Below are 22,794 nucleotides of genomic sequence, written 5' to 3'. Positions count from 1 at the left end.
GATTTATTGTAGGTCATACCTGCTCCTTCTGTATTGATCTGGATCTTCAGACTTAAATGAGATGTCAGAGTACATTTATAACATAACATACAACCCTGAGATTATTTTTTTCCTGTAGGTGAGGCAGAATTATCACTTACTGGTAATGCAAAAAAAAACTGTACACAATGTACACATGTAAATGATAAAGAAATGTAAACAAACTACAATACAAAGAGGAAAAAATCAATAATGTACCAGGGACAAACCACAATGAACAGATCTCCAGCACAGAGTTTGGACCTATGGCTAAGAAGGGAAGGGAGTAGAAGAGGTGAGCTGCTGTGATAGGGGATTCCATAGTTAGGGGATCAGGTAAGAAGTTCTGTCGAAGAGATCGATGAACCCAGATGGTCTGTTGCCTCTCTGGTGCCGGGGTCCGAGATATCTCAGATCAAGTTCACGGCATTCTCAGGGGGGAGGGTGAGCAGCCAGATGTCATGGTCTATGACGGGAACAATGGCTTTGGTAGGTAGGGTGAAGGGATCCTACAAGGAGAATTCAGGGAGTTTGGCATTAGGTTGAAGGACAGGATCTCTTGTGTTGTGATCTCAGGATTGCTACCGGTGCCACGTGCTAATTGTAATAATAGACTGCTAGTGGGGTTAAATTTAGAGTTAAGTTTAGAGATAATTAAGAAATGTTATGTTATTAATAGTTTAATTAAAAACTATTATTTTGAATTTACCATTGTCTGGTGAATTTTCCATTGCTGTTCCTAAGTTAGTGCGAACAAAGACCCTTTAGTCCCAAAAATAAATAAAAGGGTTGTTAGTTCGTAACATCATTAAAAGGGGAAAAAAATGGGAAAAGTGGTAACAAGGTGGAGACTCTGGTCTAAGGGGGAGAATCGCACATGGAAAGGAGCAGCAAAAAAAGATGTCGCTAAAGGGAGGGGTTCTTCTTCCTTGAGAGATTCCACAGGCTTTTATCAAGGATTGACCTATTTTTAATGACTGTAATGACAAAGTAGAGTGGTAAAAACGGAGTATGTGGCATGACTTTTATCAGACCACTTACCGTTAACATTAACTATTGTGATAATGGAAAAACCAGAAAGTATGTATGTATAGATGGCACCTTAATGCTATATTATTAAAGAGGAAGTTTTTTTGTGAATTTATTAAGAGACAGATGGAAATATTTTGTGAAAATAATCTTCCTTCCACTACAATAATTTTCTAATATGGAAATGCTTAAAGTAGTGGTTCTCAACCTTTTTCTTCCCACTCACATACCAATTTAAGTAATCCCTATGCTATTGAAGATCTGTGATTGGTAAGGGATTGCTTAAGGTGGTATGTGAGTGGGAAGGGAAGATTGAGAATCACTGTGCAAGACCTAATTGTTACTGAAATATTTTGCTTGAGAAAAATTGTCATTGGCCCATTTCCTTTGGAGTTATGAAACCATGCATATAATAAGTCAATTAGGTATGATTAAGACAGTGGTTTTCAAACTTTTTCTTTCCACCACATATCACCTTAAGCAATCCCTTACTAATCACAGAGCAACTATGGCATAGGGAATACTTAAAATGGTATGTGAGTAGAAAGAAAAAGGTTGAGAACCACTGGCTTATAGTTTATTTGAAGGAACAAATAATTTCTTATTCTAAAAATCTTAAGAGAGAATATGCAACAGACTTAGAAGATCTAGAGCAGGGGTGTCAAACTCAAATTCACGGAGGGCCAAAATTAAAAACTTGGACTAAGTCGAGGGCCAAACTAAATATTTATTGAAAATTTTCAACAACATCTGCATGTTTTCTCTTCTTTCAACATATGTAATGTTAAACTTTTTCTTATTAAAATAAATGTTTAATAATAGTTTTGGATAAACTCTTTCCAGAAGCATTAACAAATGAGAAATAAAATATTCAATAAATAATATTTCTCTATAGAGGATTTGTCAAATGTTGCTAGTGTGCTGTCGAATAGTAAAATCTGAGGGCTATTGAGAATGTGGGAGAATAACATGATTCCTGAAACAATCCAATGGGTGACTGATTGTGGGCATGAACTCTAGGAGGGTTATTTGCCATGCCCTTTTTCCATTGGTACAGATATCCTTTGATTTACACACTTTTCAAGTTTTATGCCTTGTATCCAGGTGCAGGACCATTTTTAACCAGGAATATATTTATCACTGTGACATGAAACTATTGGAAGATCGTTTTATCCTGAGATTAAAGTTCATAATACTTACTCAGGCCTGTGTGCGGGAGGGCGGGGTTTGCGGGCGAATGGGTTGGACAACGACAGTGCGGGGGCATCGGCTCTCACTGCAGCGCGGCATCTCGGCGGATCAGCGGCCCCATCACCGTGAGTCGCGGGTCGGCCTGCGGCAGGGAGGGGGAGTGGGCAACGGTCCTGGCGAGGTTAGGCCCGAGGCCTCCGGTTCCGGGCGCTGGGAAGTGGCCTTGGCTTCCCCTGACACCGGCCAGGCCACGCTGCGGTGGGGGGGCGGGCGGGGGGACACGACAGTGCGGGGGCATCTCGGCGGATGAGCGGCCCCGTCACCGTGATTCGCAGGTCGGCCTGCGGCAGGGAGGGGGAGTGGGCAACGGTCCTGGCGAGGTCAAGCCCGAGGCCTCAGGTTCCGGGCGCTGGGAAGCGGCCTTGGCTTCCCCTGACACCGGCCAGGCCCCAAAACCAGAGTCCACGGTGAGACCCTGCAACGTAAACAGAGGAGGTGGGGGCGATTAGCGGAATGATGCCAATGCATTCTGGGATTTGTAGTATTACTATGCATGCGCTATACTGGCGCGGCGGCCAGCGGGCCACCTGTAATACATTTTTGAAATGATCTTGCGGGCCAAATATAATTATTTGGCCCGCGGGCCAGAGTTTGACGTGTGATCTAGAGGATATAATGAAATTGGAAAAAGAATATCAGATATCAGGAAAATACAAGAAAAATATAGAATATAAGAGAACAACAAGTTACAATATAATACACTGTGAATATATAAAACAGAAAAAAAACAATATTAAAAACTAAACAAAAATATTATGAACTAGGAGAATGGGCACACAAAGTGTTATCTTGGAAGGTTAAACCAGAGGAGTCATCCAGAATGAAAAATGTTATACAAACAGAAACTGATACTATAAAATATAATCAAAAAGAAATAAATAATACATTTACACAATACTATATGAAACTATATAAATCAGAATTAGTAGGAGATGAAAATGGAAGAATTTATAACAAATGTTGAAATTTATAAACTAGAAGAGAGAGAAAAAGATGACTTAGATGCACCTTTTACAAGGAAAGAAATAGAGGAAGTTTTGGATAATTTACAAACTAATAAGTCCCTGAGGGATGATGGATTCCCTCCTGAGTTCTATAGACAAATTAAAGATCGGTTGATGGATGTGTTGGACCAGGCGGTGGAGACCCAGACCCTCCCGGAAACATTTTCAGCAGCTCTAATTACAGTGCTACTGTAGAAATTTAGAGACCCATTAAAAACCTCATCATACAGACCAATATCACTTCAGAATGCAGATTATAAAATTCTCGCAAAGGTACTAGCCAACAGACTGGGTGAGTATTTGCCAAAATTAATACATCCAGATCAGGTTGGATTTGTTAAAGGAAGATATTCTTCAAATAGTCTAGGTAGATTATTCAATATCATACATATGGCCAAATCAAGGTTGAATCCAAACATAACTATTTATTTAGATGCAGAAAAGGTATTTGACCAACTAGAATAGTCTTACTTATATAAAACACTGGAAAAATTTGGTATAGGTAGAACATTTATAAATTCGATAAAAACTTTCATAAGCCACAAGCTAAAATTATAGCTAATAACCAAATGTCATGTATCTTTGCCTTTTGTAGATTGAGTAGACAGGGCTGTCCCCTATCTCCAGCATTATTCATACTAGCTATCGAATCTCTGGTGAAGATTGTAAGAAGAGATCTAGATATTAAGGGCTTCTACGTTGGACAAGAAGAACATAAAATAGTTTGCTTGCTGATAATGTATATGTCTGACCAAGCCAAATCATTGATAAGATTACAAACAATATGAGAAAAATATGGAAGAATATCAGGATATAAAATAAATATGGACAAAAGTGTGATAATGCCATTGCAAAATTTTGATTATGAAAATCCAAAAAAGGCAGTAGATTTAAATAGAAGAAAGATGCAAGTAAATATTTAGGAATAATGACATATAATAGTTAACAGAATTTACATAAGCTTAATTATACCCCTCTATTAGAAAAAATAGAAAAAGATTTACAGAAATGGAAAGATGTGCTAATTAAATTAATAGATAGGGTAAATTCTACAAAAATTAAAAATCTATAAAAATAAAGGTAATACTGTATTAGTGTTTCATGTTGTTAGACTAAACATCTCAAAGAAAGGGGATCCAATGATAGAGGGCTAGATATAATCCTGACCACTAGAGAGAGTCGGAGATGAGTTGTGGCACTAGGAGTATATTCAAAATGGATGTTTCCATGAGAATATTCAAAATGGATGTCTCCATGAGTTGTGAGTACTTTAGCTCATAAAGTATAGTTGTTATAAAAGAACCCAAGTTTATTTATAAAAATAAAAGAAACATTTCACTAGTGAGGTTAGAAATAAGAGGATAATGCATCTTAACACGTGGCTAAAAACATGGTGCAGGAGGCAAGGCTTCATGTTTCTTGATCATTGAGCTCTCTTCCAAGGAGGTGGGACTTGTTCTGACGGGACAGTTTGCATCTGAACTGGAAGGAGTAATATCGCTATGGGTAGTGCTCCAGGGGTTTTAAACTAGATTTACAGGTGGATGGCAATAGAGGAGGGAAAAGATGATGGTTGTACATGGTAGAAATGTTCTCAGGTGCATATACTTCAATGCAAGGAATATTGTAGGCTAGGCAGACGAGCTTAGAGCATAGATTGACACATGTAATTATGACATTGTGACCATGAGTGAAATTTCAGTGCAGGAGGGGCAGGACTGGCAGCTCAACATTGCGGGCTTCCATCGTTTCAGACATGATTAAATGGGCGGTATGAAATGGGAAGGAATGGCATTGCTTGTCAGTAAAAATATCTCAGGCAGGAAAGACCAAAGGGTTTGTCTAGTGAGGCCATATGGATGGAGCTGAGGAACAGAAAAGGTATAACCACACTCATGGGGTTGTATTATAGACCACCCAATAGCCAATGAGAATTGGAGGAGCAAATCTGCAGAGAGATAGCAGACTTCTGCATGAAACATAAGGTTGTGAGAGTAGGAGATTTTAACTTTCCATATATTGACTGGGATTCCCATTCTATGAAAGGGCTGGATGGCTTCAAGTTTGTCAAAAGTGTTCAGAAACATTTTATAAATCAATAAATTGAGATCTCAACTAGAGTGAGAGCAATACTGAATCTCCTATCAGGGAATGAGACAGGACAGGTAACAGAAGTATTTTTGGGTCCAGTCTCAAGATAATTATGGAGAGGATAGGTCTGGGCCTCTGACTGAGATTCTAGATTGAAGAAAGGTCTATTTTGAGGAAATGAGAAAAGATCTAGAATGTGTGGATTGGGATAAGTTGTTTTCGAGCAAGGATGTGTGAGGTAAGTGGAAGACCTTCAAAGGTAAAATTTTGAGATTACGGATTCTGTAGTTCATATCAGAATTTAAAGGCAAAGTTAGCAGGGGTAGGGAACCTTGGTTTTCAAGGGATATGGTTTGGAAGAAGAGATGCATTTAGCAACATGGAGCAAATGAGGTACTTGAGTATAAAAAAAGGAAGAATAACCTCAGGAAAGAAATCAGGAAGGCAAAACAAAACATGAGGTTGCTTTTGCAGACAATGTGCAGGAAAATCCTTAGGGTTTCAACTGGTAAAATTAAGAGCAAAAGGATAGCAAGAGACAAAATTGGTCCCCTTGAGGATTAGAGTTGTCGGCTTTGTATGGAGCCAAAGGCGAAGGGTGAGATCTTAATTTTTTTTTCAACAGTATTCACTTAGGAAACTGGCAGAGAATCGTGGGAAGTAAAGGAAACAAGCAGTGAGGTCATGGAACCTATGCAGATCAAAGAGAAGGAGGTGCTTGCTGACTTAAAGCAAATAAAGGTGGATAAATCCCCAGGGCCTGATAAGATATTCCCTTGAACCTTGAGGGTAGCTCGTGTACAAATTGTAAGGGCTCTGGCAGAAATATTTAAAATGTCCTCAGCCACAGGTGAGGTGCTGGAGGATTGGAGGGAAGCTCATGTTGTTCTGTGTTTAAAAAAGGCTCCAAAAGTAACCATGGAAATGATAAGCTGGTGAGCCTGACATCAGTAGTTGGTAAATTATTGGAAGGTATTCTAAGAGACCGGATATACTGGAAACTGATTAAGGATAGTCAACATGGCTTTGAGCATCATAGCCTGTGCTTAACGCATCTTATAGAGTTTTTTGAGGAAGTTACCATGAACATTGATGAAGGAAAGGCATGGATATTGTCTATCTGGACATCAGTAAGGCCAGTGACAAGGTCTAACATGGGAGGTTTGTCAGGAAGGTTCAGACGCTAGGTATTCATGGTGAGGTTCAACAATGACTGGATGGGAGAAGCCAAAGAGTAGTGGTGGATGATTGCTTCTCAGACTGAAGGCCTGTGACTTGTGGTGTGCCTCAGAGGTCGGTGCTGGGATTATTGTTGTTTGTCATCTACATCAGTGATCTGGATGATAATGTGGTAAATTGGATCAGCAAGTTTGCAGATGACTCTCCTCCTTGAGGCTGATGACTGGAGCGGATTTAAAACTGCGAACTCACCTTTCAGATGGCAGCCCTAAAAGGTTACTGCAGCATTAACTGGTCCACCTGAAAGGGCCTATTCATATCCAGAGGTGCCTTGTAGCACCTCCAGATCTGATGGAGGCAGGGTGACTGATGTAGAGTGAAGAAGGTTTTCAAAGCTTGCAAAGGGTTCTGGACTAACTGGAAAAATCAACTGTAAAATGGCAGATGAAATTTAATGCAGACAAGTATGAGATATTGAATTTTAGATTGACAATCCAAGAAAGGACATACACGGTAAATGATAGGAATGCAATAGAACAGAGGGATCTGGGAATACAGAAACAAAATTTCCTTAAGGTGGCACCACAGGTGGATAGGGTTGTAAAGAGGGCTTTTGGCATATTGGGTTCATAAATCAAAGTATTGAGTAAAGGAGTTGGGATGTTATGGTAAAGTTGTATAAGACAAATATGGAGTATTATGTGCACTTTTGGTCACCTAACTACAGAAAAGGTATCAATAAGACAAAAAAAGTGTAGAGAAGATTTACTAGGAAGTTGTCCAGAATTCATGAACTGAGTTACAGGGAAAGGTTAAACAGGTTAGGACTTTACTCCCTGGAGTGTAGAAGAATGAGAGGAGATTTGATAGAGGTATTTAAATTAATGAGGGGGATAGACAGAGTAAATATAGTAGGCTTTTTCCGCTGAGGATAGGTCAGATACAAACCGAAGAACATGGATGAAGGGTGAGAGGGGAAAAGATTAGATGGAACACGATGGGAATTTCTTCACACAGAGAGTGGTGGGAGTGCGGAACAAGCTGACAGCTGAACTGTAAGAAGAATTTTAACATGTAAAAAGAATTTGGACAGGTCCATGCATGGGAGAGATATGGAGGACTATGGATTGGTGCAGGTCAGTGGGATTAGGCATAAAAATGGTTTGGCACAGACTATAAGGGCTTAATGGGCCTGTTGCTGTGCTGTAATGTTCCATGGATCGGTACACCTCTGGTTTTCCCTTCCTGAAGTCAACAATCAGCTCCCTGGTTTTGGTGACATTGTGTGTAAGATTATTGTTGGTGTACCATTCAGCCTTTTCTCTGCTAAAGTGATTAGGTTGAATTTCTATTACTTGCCTTAATTGTATCCAGTGCCAAATCCATTATAGCACACTGTTTTGGTGTAAGGCTTCTGGCTTCTTCTCGAACCATGTGATCCTTAAGAAAAAGTCATATGTTACATGATCAGAAATGTCATAAAGGTGAGAGTAACTACTTATTGTGCTAAAAGTACATAGGAGTAATTTTTTTTCCAGTTTGCTACCATCAAAGGGACCAAAAAGCATCAAAATAAATTTGATTATGGTAATTTGTTTGCATTGTAGCTGGACAGAAGTCTAAAGACTTAATCTACTCTTTTGTTTGGAGATGCAATGGCAGAAATCTAAGGGGAATAGTCAATGTTATAAGTTGCGTTTTGCAAAGTGAGAGAACCATTTTCATACAAGTACACAAACACTACAGAAATAAAATAAGCCCCCATTGACGAAAATCTATTCCATCAGTGTGTTTTGCAACATCCTTGATAATAATTATAAAGGAATAAATATAACTGAAACTTTCCTCATTGACATTCTCGCCATTTAGTTTATTTTTTTCACAAGGTGCTATGAAACAGACATTTAATACTTCCAGCTCCATTTGCAAGTGAGAACAAGATTGAAAGATTCTATTCAAATTTATATTGTTAAGTGCAGAAGCAGATAAATGCCTCCAAATGCACCTTTTCACAACAGCAGGCAGTCTTTCATGTTTTACTTCTATACGTGGTCAGGTTTACTCTAACCATTGAAACAAGATACAGTGATTTTATGCTTTCCTTTATAATTTTGAATCTTCTGTTCATTTATCTTCAAAGCCGTTTCAAATGCCAGAAAAGTATTTTATGAAAGAAAAACAAATTGTCATTTTATTGGACAGCAGAAAAAAATTGAAACAGAAATAATTTCAATACACACTTTTTAAAAAAGAGAACACGTCATGCATTTTCTAGTCAGCAGACAATGATACCTTCAGCTTTGATAACTGCCCCAGTTCTTTAGCAGCATTAAAAATCAGCTGAGTACCCTGTGATTGCATGTATTAAAAGGGAGAAAAAGAATTACAAACAGGAAAAAACACAACAAAATCTATTTAACCAATCAAGAGGAATGCAATTATCACACATATGCACTAATTTTACACATCACACACATACATAATCAAGGACATAAAACATGAAATCAGGGTGCATTAACTCAATGTATTACCATATGAATTAATATGTAATACTGAGTAATGGATTCCATAATTACCTGAATGTCCCCAGAGTTAAAAGAATTGCCGCAGATTAATCAAATATTTCTAAATCATGTATCCATTCAGATAATTAAAAATCTTTAGCCTCCCTTATAAATATAGCTTCGTGCTTCTCAAAGGCATCACACATCTATGGTGATTAAAAATACTCTACCTGTTAGCTTATTATATGCTGATAAATGTGCACATCCTATTGACAGAGTAGAAATCATTTGTATTACATAATTCAGTAATATTTAGCAACCCCCATCATGTCAAGAGAAGCAGGACATGTTGAATCACCTGCTTTACCGCATCAAACAAATGATTTCCAGATACTCATTGGAAGAAATATCAGCAAAAGATCTTGTGTATCACATGGACAAACTCTCTTACCCAGAACTACAGGCAAGAGTTCACCAAAGCCGAATCAACTGATGTGCACTGACTTGCTAAAATACCAATTATTGTTCTTTTCCTTGGACTTCAGCTAATGCTGTGGTTCAAGACATCTGTGATTTCCTTGCATTAAAGTTGAATGTAATTTACAATTATTTTGTGGCATGAGCAACGTACAGAGTAGGAAGCACATAATTGCAGGTGCTATTTAATTCTTATGCAAAAACATTAATGGATTGGAAGATTCGTCAGTCATTTGAAGATTCAGGTGAGCACTGTACAAACTCCATCAAAAATTGAAGTTCTGTTTCAGCTTCCATACAGAATTCCTACCATTGGTAATGCTTTAGTTTTACTTGGTTTCACACTTCTTTTAATCAAAAGCAACTTTAATATCACAAGATTGAACATTTTACAGTCTTATAATACCAGCATTCTTTTATTTCAGATTTCCAAGAACTTATGGATGCAACATTTTTCATTCTCTCTTTTTATTCATCTCTTTCTACTTACATGTCATCAAGACAGAGGAACTGTTATTAATAAGTCTCCATTTTCTTTCAGGTGGCACCTATCATCATTAGTGACCTTCAGTTCATCTTAGTTTCCATTCTATCATTCTCATCACCTTGTCCCTTCATTACATCTTAAAACATGTTTGAGTTTTAACTTGACCTAGTTCATTGAGAGGTCATTGATTATGTTTAATTCTGCCAGACTTACCAATGACATTCAGCACTTGCAGTTATTTAAACTTTTTTTTTACCTATTGCAAAATAATACATCACACAGCCAAAGCACCCTCTACAGCTTTTATTGTTGACCATTCTGCTGAAGGCAAGAGCTGCATTATGGTATTCCTCTGATGCTATCACTCTTAGAAGGAACTTGCTGTTTTAGAAAGATCACAGGAATTCATAATGATAGATAGAAAGTTCTGGAGACAAAATACATTATGACAATTTGCAGAGAGCTAGTGCTCAATATTCTATGCAGAAAGTCACTGAAAAGGAATGGCATCCTTGACATCAAGAGAGATGACATCTTTTTATTTTAACAAAATAGCAGAATATAAACAATACTGGAGCCAGTGAGAATGGATGCCTTACTGTTCAATCAAGGTAGGAGCCCCTGGACTTGCAGTAAGTGACTGAAATTGAACTTATCCAAATAAAAATATAACTGATTTTATGTAATTATTTTCCACTCAGTGAATTTGGAAATATGACCCTGCTTTCATTTGAGTTGCTGTAGTTTACTTAAAGTGAATTGGCTCTGTTTACTGTATAATGTGGATCACCAAGTCACATTCCCATTCCATCCACAATTTATTGATTATCACTACTTTGCCAACACATGAAGATTTGAACTAAAATCTCCAGAAAACCAAACATGTACTATTTATTGCATCCTGCAGTTAGTAATTTCAAAAACAAAATGGAATAAATGTTCATTGTTCCTGATAAAAATTTCAGACTGGATCAGTTTTTCATTTCTGTTATCTGAAAAGTGCCTTGTTTAAAACTGATGATTACCAATTTCTTTTTAAGGGACAAAACCTTTTGCTTTCCTCCATCTAGTCTGTCTTTTGTAGTAATCATATAGCAGTCTAAGCTGAAGCTTTCAATAGATTAAAATTGATTATAAATTCTTGGGGTGAGGGGTGGGGGATGGAGAGGTTAATGATTTTGGGTTCATTCTGTTCAACTGCTACCCTGTACTGTTCTTGACATTGAACTTGTGGATATATATATATGTACACACACATACACACACAGACTAAGGAAATCATAGAACCACAAAATATTATAGCACAGAAATAGGCCCCTTCAGCCCTTCTAGTTGGTGCTGAACCATTTATTTTGCCTAGTCTAATTGACATTCATCCAGTCCACAACCCTCCATACCTCTCCCAACCATGTACCTGTCCAAATTCTTCTTAAATGTTAAAATTGAGCCCACATTCATCACTTCAGCTGGCAGATCATTCCACACTCCAACCACTCTTGGTATGAAGAAGTTCCCTCTTATGTTCTCCCTATAGCTTTCCCCTTTCTCTCTTAACCCATGTCCTCTGCTTGTATTTCACCTACCTTCACTACCTTGCGCTCAACATTAGCAAAACCAAGGAGATGATTGTGGACTTCAAAAGGAAGTCAGGGGAACATGAGCCAGTCCTCATTGAGGGCTCAGTAGTGGAGAGGGTCAAAAACTTCAAATTCCTGGATGTCAATATTTCCGAGGATCTGTCCGGGAGCCTCCATGTTGATGCAATCACGAAGAAGACCCGCCAACGGCTATACTTTGTGAGGTCTTGTGGAAATTTGGTATGTCACCGAAGACTCTTGAAAACTTCTACAGGTGAACCATAGAGAGGATTCTGGCTGGTTGCATCACTGTCTTGTATGGAGTTGCCAAATCTCAGGACAAGAATAAACTCCAGAGGGTTGTTAACTCAGCCTGAGACATCACAGGCACTCCTTCGAGGACATCCACAAGGTGGTGTCTTAAAAAAACAGCCTCTATCCTCAAAGATCCCCACCACATAGCCCATTCCCTCTTCACTCTGCTACCATCGTGAAAAAGGTACAGGAGCCTAAAGACGAGCACTCAGCAGTAAAAGGACAGCTTCTTCCCCGCTGCCAAGAGATTCCTAAATATTCAATGAATCAAAGAGAGGGCCTGACTTTTCATGCACAATTATTGTTATTATTTTTATATTATTATTGTAAGATGGTTCATAATATGAATGTTTGCACTGTGATGCTGTCACAAATCACCGAATTTCGTGACTTGTTCATCACAATAAATTCTGATTCCAATAAGTAAATAAGAAGCTGTAATTGATTCCGTAAACTCTGCAATTTTATATTTTATCACCAGAGGGAGAAGCAGAGTTTCTACAGTATTTTTTTGTGTCTGCATCTTAACTTTCATGTTTATTTGCTTTTTATAAATAATTCTTAACAAATCATCAGTCTGTCAGGATATGATCTCAAAATTGTCCAGAAAACAGAAAACCTGAAACATAAGACAGTGGATCTGAAGACCATGACAGCAGAGGATTTTAGACTTAACTTCAATCAGTAACTCAAAATAAAAAGCTGTACAAGTAATAGTAAATCTTGATTTGCTAAATTGTCATAAAATCCCAGTGACTCTTTAGGGAGTTTCCTTATTCCATCTTTGTCCAGTCTAGCCTTTTTGTTACTGATCTATATTTGGTTGATCCTTAACTGCTCTAAAAAGGCCAAGCAAAACTTCCAGCAACATCCATATTCAATACATTAATTTTAAAAATTAACAATCAGAATAGCAGCTGGACAATTACCAAATGTCATGCTGTTTCTTTCATAACCAATAACAAGAATTCTGAAGATCATTATTCACTATGAATTGTTCAGTGATGACTTGAAAGGAATATGTAAAGAAATGTTCATTTTTAACATGGTCACATTAACCCTAATATTTATAGTGTGGTGGGAAGGATATGGATACCAATTCAAATTTGGCAAATCTGGAAATATCAAAAAAGTGGAGGTCATGATGAAATTAACAGCAAAACATCACATACAAAGTTGCAATATGTAAAAGTGCTGGTGAAACTCAACAGGTCACGAAGCTTCTATAGGAAGTAAAGGGATATAACCAATATTTTGGGCATGAATCCTTCGTCAAAGAATGAGCAAAAAGCATACAGGCCTGGTCTGCTGCAATAGTGGGGACCTTCTAATGGCCAACCATTTCAATTCCACACCCATTCCCACACCCACATGTCTGTCCATTGGCTCATGCAAGGTCAAACAGAGGCTACCCCCAAATTGGAGGAACAACACCAAATATTCCATCTGGTCATTTTCCAACCAGAAGGCATTAATATCAATTTCTCCAATTTTTATTAAACCCCATTGACTCTTTTCCTCCACCTCCAATCAGAGAGCTAATCCCTCCCCTTCTTTTTTGTCCTCCCACCCAATATAAATCTATGACCTCTTGCCTGTGGACTGTGCCCCTCTCCCTACTACTTCTTCTATCCTCTCCTCTCCTCACTTTTTTAATTCAGGCTCTGCCTAATTTTTGCCCATACCTTGATGGAAGGCTCAAGCTCGAATCATTGGTTATATCCTTTTGTTTCCTACAGATGCTGCGTAACCTGCTGAGTTTCTCCACCACTTTTGTGTATTGCACACCAATAACAGCATCTACAGACTTTCCTGTTTAACAACATGTACAAGGATATACTTTTTCTTACTTAACATTTGCCACTTTTATTTGAATATTTTATTTTTAAAATGTCCTTTCACGTAGTGATCAGAATTAATATAGTAGTACAGATTTCAAAGAAACAAAATAAAATTACATACATGAAATTTTTCCATATTCTTCCAATTGAACATATAGTCTTTCTAAAGATGTGTCAGGGTCAGTCAAATATATTACAAGATCATCTGCAAATAAACTAATTTTATGTTCTTCTTAACCTACCCCACAATTTTTAATTTGTAAATCACACCGAATTATTGGGCACAAGATTCTATAGCTAAAATAAATAAAGATGGGGGATAAAGGACGTCTTTATCTATCTCGTCAATTTAAATAGGGTAGACACCTGTCCATTATTTACTACTTTAGCTTTAGGATTATTATATAATGTTCTAATCCAATTTTAAAAATTCAATCAAAATCCAAATTTCTCTAACACCTGAAACAAAAAAATCCCATTCTAATCTAGCAAATGCCTTTTCTCCATCTAAGGCCACTGCAATACTCAACTCACCTCTTTTTTTGCGCTAAATGAATTATACTAAGCAATCGAGCTACATTTTCTGATGTTTTTTTAACAAAACCTGTCTGGCCCATATTTATTAATTTATTCATCCTATTTGCCAAAATTTATGCAACAATTCAATAAACCGCATTTTAAAATGAAATAGGTCTATAAGATGAAGGTTTTAAAGTGTTTCTATCTTTTTTTTTAGGAATCACTGTAATTGTTTGTTGCCATTGAAAATGATTCTGGAAAAGTATGGGTTTCCAAAGCCTGATCTAATACTTGCATAAATATAAGAATTAATAAATCCTTAAATTCTTTACAAAATTCAGACGGCAATCCATCTTCTCCTGGAGATTTATTACTCTGTAAGGAAGCCAGAGCTTCCCTTACGTCTACCTTATTAAGTTCAGTCTGTTCTTCAAAAGTTAATTTAGGCAATATTATCTGTGATAAATAATTGTTTATTTTATTTTCATCCCTTAAGACTCCGAACTAAGCAATTTTGAGTAAAAATTTAAAAAATATTATTTATTTCTTGAGGCTTACATGCAGCTACATTAGTATATTTTTTAATTGCATTAATTATTCTTTTTTTCAAACTTTTTAAAAAAAGATTGAAAAAACATAACATACAGCATAGTAAAAATCAAAAATAGATTTTTACAAAGATATATATAAGACCCACCCCACCCTCCCACTCATTCAGCCAGCTCCCTTAAGGGGAGCAAAAAAATAGATTATATATATTAAAAAATAAAATATTTTAAATGTTAATAACATTTCAAAGTATATCTAAATGCATATATTTCAAATATACTTTCTTACAAAAAAGTATAATTATCATTAAATTATAAGTAATTTTTTCCATGACAATACAAAAATTCATTGTGTCAGTGTGACATATTAATCTCCGTATCATCTTTCCAAGTACTAGCAACAAATTTACGCGCTACTGATAACACCAAATGTACAAAAGCAATTTGAATTTTGTCCAATCCCATTCCCCATAACGAATACAAATTTCCCAACAAAAAAATCATTGGATCTAATGGTAATATAAAATTAAATAATTTTTCCAAAACTACTTTAATTCCTTGCCAAAATTATTGAACTTTAACACAAGTCCAAATGACAAAAGTTCTAATACATGAGCCACATCTAAAACAAGAATCCAAATTACTAAACCCATATATATATTTTTTTTAGCTTTTCCGGGGTCAAACATAATTGATGTAAAGAATTATAATTAATCATTCCATATCTTACATTAGTCAATTTACATTGTCCTGACACATAGTCACCCAATCATCTTTGGGAAAAATAAATACTAAGTCACTCTCCCATTTAAGTTAAGATTTCTCCCAATCTGACTATCTTGTAAAAAACTATACATAACTGAATTTAGGTAAATACTTAGCAAGTCTATTAGCTAATAGTCTTCTATAATTTTATAATCTACATTTAATAACTTTTTCAGTATAGAGGAAATCAAATATTCAAATCTCAACAAAGTAGGTAAAATCATCTCTCTACTATAATTATATTTTATCAAAGCTCTAAGTTGATAATATGCAAACAAAAAATTTACAGGTATATCAAATCTTTCTCTCAATTGATTAAAATAAAGAAATTACCCCTCTTCAATACAATCTTGTATTGTCTTTATACCTTTAGAATCCCAAATTTTTAAATGATTATTAAACATTCAAAAAGGAATAAGCTGATTATTATACAATGGAGTTAAAATTGTTAATTTATCTTTCGACCCTAACACCCTGTTTTTTTAAATCCAAATCTTTAACAAAATGTTTCAATATCGACATATCATATTGCTGTAATAAAATCAATTTCCAACGAAATATAAATTCATGTATCTCAACCCTAGAAATACATGGCATCTCCACTTTAGCCCAGCTAGGAGACTGATCTAAATCCATCAATCTACTAACAAACTTCAACTGGGCCGCTTCATAGTAATTTTGAATATGTGGTAGCTGTAGTCTGCCCAATGCATACTTCCGTGTAAGTCTATGCAATGCCACTCAAGCTAATTTACCTTTGCATAAAAACTCTCACACTGCTTTATTCAAATCTTGAAAAAAACCCTTACGAAGTAAAGAAGGTATTGACTAAAATAAATATTGAATTTGAGGAAAAATATTCATTTTAATACAATTAACATGACCAATCAAAGTTAATGGAAGATCTTTCCACTTAATCAAATCTGCTTTAATCCGTCTTAATATAGGTACATAATTTAATTGATATAATGATTATTAATTAGTATTGATAAACACACCTAAATATTTAATTTCACTTGTCCACCTTAATTTTGTAATAGTTTTAAATTGAGAATAATCTCCCAGTCCAAATGGTAAAATTTCACTTTTATCCCAATTAACTTTATATCCCAATAATTCTCCAAATTTCAACAAACTCTTGCAATTGTTTAAACGATCGTTCCAGTTCGGTCAATAATACCAACACATCATCCGCAAATAAGTTAATTTTATATTCTTCATTCTTAACCCTCATCCCTCTGATTTCTTCTGATTTGTCTAATAGCTTGAGCTAATGGTTCAAAAGCCAATGCAAATAAGGGTGGCGACAATGGGCAGCCCTGTCGTGTTGAACAAGTCAATTTAAATGGTAAAGGAATCTGTCCATTTGTCACCACCCGAGCAATTGGGTTCGTATATAAAGCCTTAACGCAACCAATAAAAAAAAGGGCCAAATTTAAATTTCTCCAACATTTTAAATAAAAAATCCCACTCAACCCTAACAAAAGCGTTGACCAAAGTAATTAATTGAAATATATTGTCTGATGCGTTTCTATTCTTAACAAAACCTGTTTGATCAATATGTACCAATTTAGGTAAATACTTAGCAAGTCTATTAGCTAATACTTGCGCTATAATTTTATAATCTACATTTAATAAAGAAATAGGTCTATATGAAGACACTTTTAATGGATCTCAATCTTTTTTTGGAATAACAGTTATTAAAGCACTTGAACATGATTCTGGTAACTTCTGATCTTCAGTAACTTGATTCAACACTTCTCCAAAAACATGATAGAAATCATCATAAAAATGTTTATAAAATTCCACAGGGAATCCATCATCCCTTGGGGACTTTCCACTAGGCATTTCCTGAATAGCTTCCTTAATTTCAAAATCCGTAAATGAAGATTCCAATTCCTGAACATAATTTTCAACTAATTCTGGTAACTTTAATTTAGATAAATAAGAGTCAATAGAGCCATTATCCTGTTTCCCCCTCAGAAGTATATAATTTTAAATAAAATGAATAAAACTGGTCATTAATTTCCTGAGGTTTATAAGTAACTTATGAATTCTTCTTAATAGCATTAATAGTCCGAGATGCCTGTTCAGCTTTCAATTGCCAAGAAAGTACCTTATGAGATCTTTCCCCCAACTCATAATAATGATGTTTAGATCGATTAATTAAGCGCTTAAACTGTTAAGTTTGTAAAGTATTATAACATAATTTCAACCTCACTAAAGCAGCTTTTTTTAAATCTTCTGTTACACCTTTCTGAAAATCTTTCTCTAACTCAGCAATCTGATTTTCTAACTCTAAACTTTCTCCCATATACTGTTTCTTAACTTTTGTAGAATAACTAATAATCTTCCCCCTCAAATAAGCTTTTAAAGCATCCCATATTACAAAATGACTATCCACAGAATTAACATTCTCAGTCAAAAATAAAGAGATATGCTCTTTAACAAAAGTAACAAACTCTGTTTTTTTCAATAGCATTGCGTTAAACCTCCAACTAAACGACGGACTTTCACAAGAAAAAAGTAATAATGAATGCTCTGATATAACTCTACTTTTATAATCTGCTTGTAATACCCTACCTTGTAAATGTGCTGATACCAAAAATAAATCAATTCTAGAAAACGAATCATGTCGTGAAGAGTAAAAAGAAAAATCTTTCTCTGTAGGATTAACTTTTCTCCAAATATCCACCAAATTTAAATCTTTCATTAATGCATTAATTTGTGTTGCCATCTTTGATTTCCTTGTACTTTTTGGATTTCTGTCCAATAATGGGTCCAAAACATAATTAAAATCACCACCAACTAATAACATTTTCATTAGCTTGGTTAACAATAGAAAAGCTTCTGAAATAAACCACTCATCATCTATATTAGGGACATAAAGATTCGACAAATCCAAGATTCAGCAAAAAATTTACAGTTCACTCTTAATACTCTGCCAGCATACCCCTCTGAAGATTCCAATTCAAATGGTAAATTTTTATGAATTAAAATTGCTACTCCTCTTGCCTTAGAATTAAAAGAAGAAAAAAAATGACTAACCCAATCTCTTTTCAATTTCAAATATTCTTTTCCAGTTAAATGTATTTCTTGTAAAAAAAACAATATCAATTTTCATTTTTTTATATAAGCCAATACTCTCTTTCTCTTAATTGGATTATTTAATCATAAATAAGTTGCAAAATTCAATTTAAACATCTTTTTAACTACTAATATATTTATACACTATAAAAATAATGCATCCCTCTATAATTCTTCAAAAAGAGAAAAGAAAAAAAAACCCTCAAAAAAATAATTTTAAAAATAGCACAAAAACACAAAAAAAAAACACCCAAAGGTAGTAATACCCTAAATATCTGGGTGTGGTAAACCCAATAGCAGCAGATGACTATCAAAGCTTTCAGTGACATCCACCCCACCCCCAGCCAGATACATATTTATTATTTAATTAAACACAATCAAATATAGTCCATATATTCAGCCCAATGATTCCAAGCCCAATGACTGCTCCGGATCTTCAAGATCAAGAAGACTTTGTGTCAACTCTTCTTTCTTTCCATTCTTTTCATACTTTCCATACTCATGTCCATTTCCATTTACCCTCCTCTTAGGAGACAACGGAGAAGAATGCCCATTTCTTCGCAGTTCCGGCAAAGAATTAGCAAAAACCAAAGCATCATGATCATTCTCAAAGAATTGAGATTGAAATTTTCCATAAAAAACCTTCAAAATTGCAGGATAAAGCAAAAGCAAACTTGTAGCCTTTCCGCCACAAAACATCTTTAGCCGTATTAAATTCTCGTTGTCTTCTAATAACCTCTTGGCTCAAATCGGCATAAAAAACACTATTATTTTGAACCATTAATGGAGACTGACTCTGCCGTGCTTTCTGTACCGCCATACATAGAATCATTTCTCTGTCTTGGTATTTTAAATAACGGACCAAGAATGCTCTCGGTGTTGGTCCTGGAAGTGGTTTTCTTCTATGAGCCCGATCCAATTCCAAGCCTTCAGGAAAAAGCTCTTTACCCAGCACCTCTGGGATCCAATGCTTAAAAAATTTTATAGGATCAGAACCTTCAATGTCCTCTGGAAGACCAACTATTTTCACATTATTCCTTCGGCTTTGATTTTTCAAAGAATCAATCTCCTTCAATGTCTCTTTTTTGAATCTTCCAATCTACAAAAGAACTTTCCACTTTTTCCATTTTTTCTTTATAACGTTCCACCTGATTTTGACACTCAGTAAAGGCTGTTTCAATTTTCTTAAAATTATCTTGCATAGTATTGACTGATTTTATACATCTATTAATATCACTCATAACTACAGTTTTGAAAGATTAAATAGTCTAGGATTGTATTCACTCGAGTTCAGAAGAATGAGAGGAGATCTTATAGAAACATATAGGATTATGAAGGGTATGGATAGGATAGATGTAGGAAGGTTTTTTGAGCTGGCCGGGGAAACTAAAACGAGAGGACACAGTCTCAAGATTCGGGGGAGTAGATTTAGGACAGAGATGAGGAAAAATAGTTTTTCCCAGAGAGTAGTGAATGTTTGGAATTCTCTAACCAGGGAAGTGGTTGAGGCTGCCTCATTAAACATATTTAAAATTCGGTTATATAAATTTTTACATGATAGAGGAATTAGGGGATATGGGGAGAAGGCAGGTAGGTGGAGTTAGGTCATAAATTAGATCAGCCATGATCGTATTGAATGGCAGAGCAGGCTCGATAGGCCATTTTTGGCCTACTCCTGTTCCTACTTCCTATGTTCCTATGTACAGTCATTTCCTGTTTCATAGTTGACATTTCATCACACAAGGTATTAATTTTTATTTTCATCTCCATAAATCCTTGATTCACCCGAGTAGATAATTGTTTTGACATATTGTGCATTTCACAAGCAATCCCTTTCAAAACAGTGAACACTGAATCCATTCCAGATTCCACCTCCACTTTTTGAGGTCTGTCTCCTTTAACTACAGTCTCCTCCTCCTGGACAAATTCCAATAAGGTAAGTTCCTCTTCTTCCTCAGTTATCGTAAATCCTTTAGCTGAGCATTAATTATTCTTGAAGCCTGCTCCACCTTTAATTGCCAGTTAATACTTTATGTTACCTCTCACCTAATTCATAATATCTTCGTTTTATTCTTATAATTGGTTTCTCAGTTCTATAAGTTTGCAATGTATTATACAGGCGATTTTTATTAATCAACTGCCTGCTATAATTTCTCTTTCTAATTGATCTACCTCTGTCATATATTCCTTTTTAATTTTAGAACTGAAACATGACTTGACCTCTTCAATATGCCTTTAAGGTGTCCCATATAATAAATTTATCTTTTTCCGAATTAAAATTTATATCACAAAATATCCAAATTTGTGATCAAAGAAACTCACAAAAATCTTTTCAACAACAAAGAATTCAATCTCCATCTATAATTTGACTTCTCCTTATCAGGTATTTCCATCATTATTAACAAAGGTGAATAATCAGATAAAATCCTCAGTTTATAATCCACTTCAAGGATCCTAGGCTGCATTTGATCTGAAATCAAAATAAAGAGTAGGAGTCAAATCTACTCAAATAAATTGAATAATCTTTTTTCTCTAGGATGAATCCTTCTCCATAAATCTAATAAGTTCAAATCTCTCATCAAAACCAATAGAGCTTAAGCTGCCTTTGTTCTCATTGTTGCTTGGGTAGACATATCTTACAATAGATCTAAACAAAAATTAAAATCCCCTCCTATTAAAATATTTTCATGTGCCTCTGCTAAATTGAGAAATGTGTCTTAGATAAATTTCTTATCGTTAACTTTTAGAGAATACAAATTCAAAATAGTCCACATTTACAAAAATATTTGACAATGTACTATTACATATCTTCCTGCTGCGTCTCTAACCACGCTTTGAACTTTGATTGGAAAGTCCTTTTTTATCAAAATTGCCACACCTCTTGCCTTAAGATGACATTACATATCCCATCCAATCCCTTTTTAATTTTAAATGTTCTTTTTAAGTTAAACGGGTTTCTTGAAGTTACATCAACTCCCAATTTTTTAATATGTTAACACTCTTTTTTCATACCATTCAACTCATTAACATTAAAATTTACAAACTTCATCACTTTACTCATCTAGACAAAATGTAATCAATTGCTTTCCATCTCCTCCTGCTAGTCTCCTCTAATTCCAATGAGTAATACTTCATGTGGCAACACATAGCCCCTCCAGCAATCCAAAAAGAAACGAAATACAAATAAAGATACAAAAAATATATGATTACATAGTATAATTAAAAGAAAGCCCTCCCGTTAAGTGTTGTCTCAAAATACAGCATTAACTCCCTCCAATGTATGGGCCATGAACAAGGTCACAAATACCCACATAATTCCGCAGCAATCAGCAAGCCCCACCCTCCCCCCCCCAACTCCTCCCAACTCCCTTGGTACATTTAATATATAAGATTTAATCACTTAATTAATTAAGATTTAATCAATTGGGGGGGGGGGGTGGCAAGATGGTGCAGGGAGTAGACATGGGATTCCACCTCTCCCCAGCTGAATAATTAATACCTGAATTTTAAAAACTGTTTGTATTTTAAAAGTTTTTTCTATAAAATTTTAAAGAATTATGAAAGCCATAATGAGAAGTAGTAAAACACAAACTTCAAAAAAGGCACAGTTTAAAAGAGCAGAAAGTGCAGAGTAATTGAGGCCTACCTCGAAAGATCCACAGAGGTCGACTTTTGAACAGCCGAAGATTCAAAGGATCAGCCAGGTGAAGGTATCCTTAATACCGCGCCCTTGACATAAGATGGCGCCGCTGCTGACCGTTCGTCAGAGGAGAGTTGCACTTGCGATTCAGAGCACGCTCCCGGGGACGCGGGGCTTTCCGTGAGTGGAGGCCTGACACCTGATCGAGGTCTCGTGCATGTTGGACTATCTGCTGACATGCCGAGCCCGATTGTGGAAATGTCGGGGCTCCGTCGCAGGGCCCAGTCTATACTGGGCATACGTGAGGATTCGCACATGCGCGCAATGTCTGAATGGGCCCCGACGACTGGGCTGAATCTCTCCCGACAGCCTGAACATGTCAGGCCTGTGTGGGAGGGAATGCTGACCCAGATTCTGGAGGCCTGGGCAGCAGCGTCTGTTTTAGAAACTGAAGAAGGGGAA

General features: G+C 35.9%; 1 protein-coding gene and 1 long non-coding RNA gene across 4 annotated transcripts in view; one reads left to right on the top strand and one right to left on the bottom strand.

Moving 5' to 3' along the window:
* Positions 1-22,794, bottom strand: part of LOC138757253 (protein unc-13 homolog B-like) — a 615,971-nt gene that overhangs the window by 38,624 nt on the left and 554,553 nt on the right. For all 3 annotated transcript variants that reach the window (XM_069924286.1, XM_069924287.1, XM_069924288.1), the window contains one exon: positions 7,932-8,012. In XM_069924286.1, the coding sequence (XP_069780387.1) occupies positions 7,932-8,012 (81 nt within the window). The remainder of the gene's footprint in view (positions 1-7,931; positions 8,013-22,794) is intronic.
* The window catches only part of LOC138757255 (uncharacterized), a 701,670-nt gene that overhangs the window by 181,947 nt on the left and 496,929 nt on the right, over positions 1-22,794 (top strand). The window lies entirely within an intron of this gene.

The sequence above is a fragment of the Narcine bancroftii genome, chromosome 3, assembly GCF_036971445.1.
Source record: "Narcine bancroftii isolate sNarBan1 chromosome 3, sNarBan1.hap1, whole genome shotgun sequence".
NCBI classification, from domain to species: Eukaryota; Metazoa; Chordata; class Chondrichthyes; order Torpediniformes; family Narcinidae; genus Narcine; species Narcine bancroftii.
The sequence above is the reverse complement of the archived record's forward strand: the minus strand, read 5'-3'. Positions and strand labels throughout refer to the sequence as shown.